Below are 3,958 nucleotides of genomic sequence, written 5' to 3'. Positions count from 1 at the left end.
TCAAGTACCCATTTGTAATCAATCAAAAATCCCCAATGGAGAATGTAGCAAGAAAGCTTAGTGATGAATATGAAGTTACTACCATCTTAGGAAGAGGCGGATTTTCAATCGTACGAAAAGGTATTAAGAAGTCAAAGAGTGATATTGAAGACGGTGAAAAGGAAGTCGCAATCAAGACCTTGAAAAGAGTTAGTGGTGGTGGTGGCGGCGGTGCTCTTGGGATGGCGCGTTTTCCAAGCCGTAACCATGGTATGATAACGGATGCATTGCTAGCAAACGAGATCATGGTGATGAAAAGAGTGGTGGAGGAGGTGTCTCCTCACTGTAACGTCATCCAATTACATGATGTTTGTGAGGACGCTACTGGGGTCCATCTTGTTCTCGAACTATGTTCCGGTGGAGAGCTGTTTGACCGCATAGTCAGTCAAGAAAGGTACTCTGAGGCGGAAGCCGCCAAAGTGGTGCAACAAATTGCTAGCGGTCTAGCAGCACTCCACCGGGCCAATGTGATTCATAGGGATTTGAAGCCCGAAAATTGTCTTTTTCTTAGTAAAAGTAAAGATTCACCTTTGAAAATTATGGACTTTGGGCTGAGTTCAGTGGAGGAGTTTACAGATCCAGTTGTGGGCCTTTTTGGGTCCATTGATTATGTGTCACCAGAAGCATTATCCCAACAGAAGATTACTTCCAAATCTGATATGTGGGCTTTGGGTGTCATTTTATATATTCTCCTCTCAGGGTAAGTAATTCAAATATGATATATGGGCTTTGGGCCTTGTATAAAATAAATGAACACTTGGGTAGATTATTTACTTTCTATAACAGGTCAAAATGCAGGGTCGGCCCAAGCCCAAGTATTTTAAAGCTTGGGCTTTCGACCTCCAAATAAATAGGGCCTCTAGCTTTAAAAAAATAGTAATAATTATATACGTTATTTCGGCGGCAATTGCGATTTACTCAAAATTTTTTTGAGGGAAAAAGGCCTCTAATTTTTACTTCGCTTTAGACCACCAAAATAATTAAGCCGGCCCTGTCAAAATGTGATCAAATTAGATCATGTAAGGGCAGGCTAATCCACCAACACTACATTTTGTTTAATTATTTTGAACATGTTTGTTCATGTACCCAAAATAGTTTGAAACATTTGTAAAGAGTTAGATCTGTCATGATGCCTAGATTATGATGAAAAAAAAATCTTAAAGTCACTTTGACAAACACAAATAAATAACCAGTATAGCCATGTCACAATTATATGACATGGCTAAACTGGTGATATATTTTTACTGGTTGATTTTTTTTTTTTTTTGTAATTTCAGGTATCCGCCTTTTAGTGCCCAATCGCATCTTCAAAAACAACAAATGATAATGAATGTACGACACTATTATTCTCAACTCTCGTCTTGATCAAACATTCGGTCTATAATCGCAAATGAATTGACATCGTGTGTTCATCGTGTAGGGGAACTTTAGCTTCTATGACAAAACATGGAAAAAGATTTCTGCATCAGCCAAGGACTTGATTTCCAGTTTGCTAAATGTGGACCCTCAAAAACGGCCAACTGCTGATGAGGTATCAACACATTTGACTTTTGTGGTCAAACTTAACCTCTTTACATTAACAATCGTTGACTTTGACTTTACAAGTCAAACTATAAGTTTTTTTACCAATGTGTATAGATTCTTAAACATCCATGGGTGATTGGGGACTCGGCAACAGAACGCCAAATTGACCCGGAGATCGTGACGAGGCTACAAAGCTTCAATGCGAGGCGAAAGTTTCGTGCAGCGGCTATAGCCAGCATGTATACATGCACTGTTTTCTTGAGAACAAAGAAGCTCAAGAACCTGGTGGGATCTTATGATTTGAACCAAGATGAGCTTCAAAATCTTCGGAATCACTTCAAGACATTGTAAGTAAACATCATCAACTATAATTTGATAACTGTCATGAAACTATCTAAATTGGTATGCTTGACTTCTTAGATGTCCAAATTATTTATTATGTTATCCTATTTTTGAGACCAGTTCTGCCGGTCCGATAAGAGAACTGATCATATCAGTGAACCGGTAGAGCGGCTGGTTCCATGATTAGTAGGGATGAACAGTTCGGTACCGGTACCGAATGGTACCATACCGAATCATTTTCAGTACCAATTCGGTACCCACTTTTGTGTGTTTTTGGGATCTGTATTTTGGGTTCAGTACGGTACTGGTATTTTACTAATTTTTGCCTTCGAATACCGTACCGAACATTTTCGATACCGGTACCCAATTTTGGTGACTTTCAAGATCGGTAGTTTCGATATCACTTATGAGCTCATCCCTAGTTGATACCTCATTGGTTTTAAAAACATTTAGAGCATATGCAATTTTTTTCTAGTTTTTCCACATCAGAAGTTTTCACTTATTGTGGAGTATGTTTTTGACATTCATTTTTGGAGTATGTTCTTGGCCAAGAATTAGAAAAAAAATGGATTGAAGGTGGGGGCCATGGTACTTTTTAATTATAAAATATTAATAAAGAGAGAGATTGATGGTTAAAAAATAAAAGAATGGTGATGATGTGACCATGTTGATGAGTGTTTTTTGGTTTTTTTATTAGGTGGGTTTTGAGTGTTTTTTTTTAAAATGAGATTTTTTTTTTATGTGGTAAGTGATTAGGCATGTTTTTAGGTGTTTTTGTGTTTCCTTATTGTGGATGGTCTAACTAAATTAACCATCACTAGTGCTCTAGTGGTGGCCACGGGTATTTAAGTTCCACCTATGGTAGTCCCGGGTGAGTTTTCCCTTCAGGTCTCGGGTTCGAGTTTGGGTGATAGTGGTTTCTTATTAAGGGGTTTAAATTGGGGATCTATTGTGCGAGGGAGCTCTCTCTCGCGGATCCGGTTAAGACAACGTATGCTAAACCTCCCGACATTCACGAATAATTCACACCTTTCGAAAAAGAAAAAACTAAATTGGTATGCTTGACTTTATAGATGTGCAATTATCTATCAAGTATCCGGTTTTCTAGATCGGTTCAGCCAGTCTAATCAGTGAACCAGTAGAGTGGCCAGTTCCATGACCACTCGGGATTTAAAAACATTGTTAAACTATCTAAAATGGTATGTTCGACTTAACAGATGTGCGGATGGCGAAAACGCGACTCTTAGTGAGTTTCAAGAGGTTCTAAAAGCCATGAAAATGACATCACTAATACCTCTAGCCGGGCGAATCTTCGACCTCTTTGACAATAATCGCGATGGCACCGTTGATATGAGGGAGATACTTTGCGGATTCTCGAGCCTGAAAAATCTCAAAGGAGAAGATGCTCTTCGTCTCTGTTTCCAGGTGCACTTTTCATCTCGAAAAACATAGTGTTATGGAAGTTCATTATTTATTATAGTTATTATTATTTGATTTTATTATTTATTTTTAAGTTTGACTGTTATTCAGCACTTTCCATATCTAATTTAAATATTAGGATAGTTATTGACGTTTCAATGTTTTATCATAATTCTATTGAATTCATGCGAACCAAACGCCCCCTAAATGTTGATGAACATGTGTTGACAGATGTATGATGCGGATGGGTCCGGGTGCATCAGCAAGGAGGAAGTGGCGTCTATGCTTCGGGTAAGACTAAACTATTGACACAAAAACATAGAATTAAGGTTAAGATTGTGTGGGTAAAGTGGAGTTGGTTTTATGTGCATGCATGCAGGCGTTGCCGGATGAGTGTTTAAGGATAGATATGACGGAGCCAGGAAAGCTAGATGAGATATTTGATCACATGGATGCGAATAGTGATGGGAAAGTAACGTTTGATGAATTCAAAGCCGCTATGCAAAAAGATAGCTCATTACAGGATGTTGTTCTTTCCTCAATTTGTCCTAATTAACTCTTTCTTCAAAACTAAATTTATATATTATTATTATTATTCTATTCTATTCTATTCTATATACATACAATTAGAAAA

At 37.9% G+C, this 3,958-nt stretch overlaps 1 protein-coding gene across 1 annotated transcript; it reads left to right on the top strand.

The window, feature by feature from the left end:
- On the top strand, positions 1-3,958 carry LOC110878611 (calcium and calcium/calmodulin-dependent serine/threonine-protein kinase DMI-3). Its single transcript, XM_022126945.2, has 7 exons — positions 1-739; positions 1,317-1,371; positions 1,460-1,570; positions 1,678-1,910; positions 3,123-3,330; positions 3,556-3,615; positions 3,704-3,958. Exons 1-7 carry the CDS (start codon positions 36-38, stop codon positions 3,878-3,880), a joined length of 1,548 nt encoding a protein of 515 aa, XP_021982637.1. The 5' UTR covers positions 1-35; the 3' UTR covers positions 3,881-3,958.

This window comes from Helianthus annuus, chromosome 9 (genome assembly GCF_002127325.2).
Source record: "Helianthus annuus cultivar XRQ/B chromosome 9, HanXRQr2.0-SUNRISE, whole genome shotgun sequence".
NCBI lineage: Eukaryota > Viridiplantae > Streptophyta > Magnoliopsida > Asterales > Asteraceae > Helianthus > Helianthus annuus.
Note: the sequence above shows the minus strand (reverse complement) of the source record. Positions and strands in the feature narration are given on the sequence as shown.

Excerpts from the sequence above, each read along its gene's own strand:
- LOC110878611 (XM_022126945.2), top strand. The coding sequence starts at position 36 with ATGGAGAATGTAGCAAGAAAGCTTAGTGATGAATATGAAGTTACTACC. Across the intron at positions 1,372-1,459 it reads AACAACAAATGATAATGAAT|GGGAACTTTAGCTTCTATGA; the intron begins GTACGACACTAT and ends TTCATCGTGTAG. Across the intron at positions 3,331-3,555 it reads CTCTTCGTCTCTGTTTCCAG|ATGTATGATGCGGATGGGTC; the intron begins GTGCACTTTTCA and ends ATGTGTTGACAG.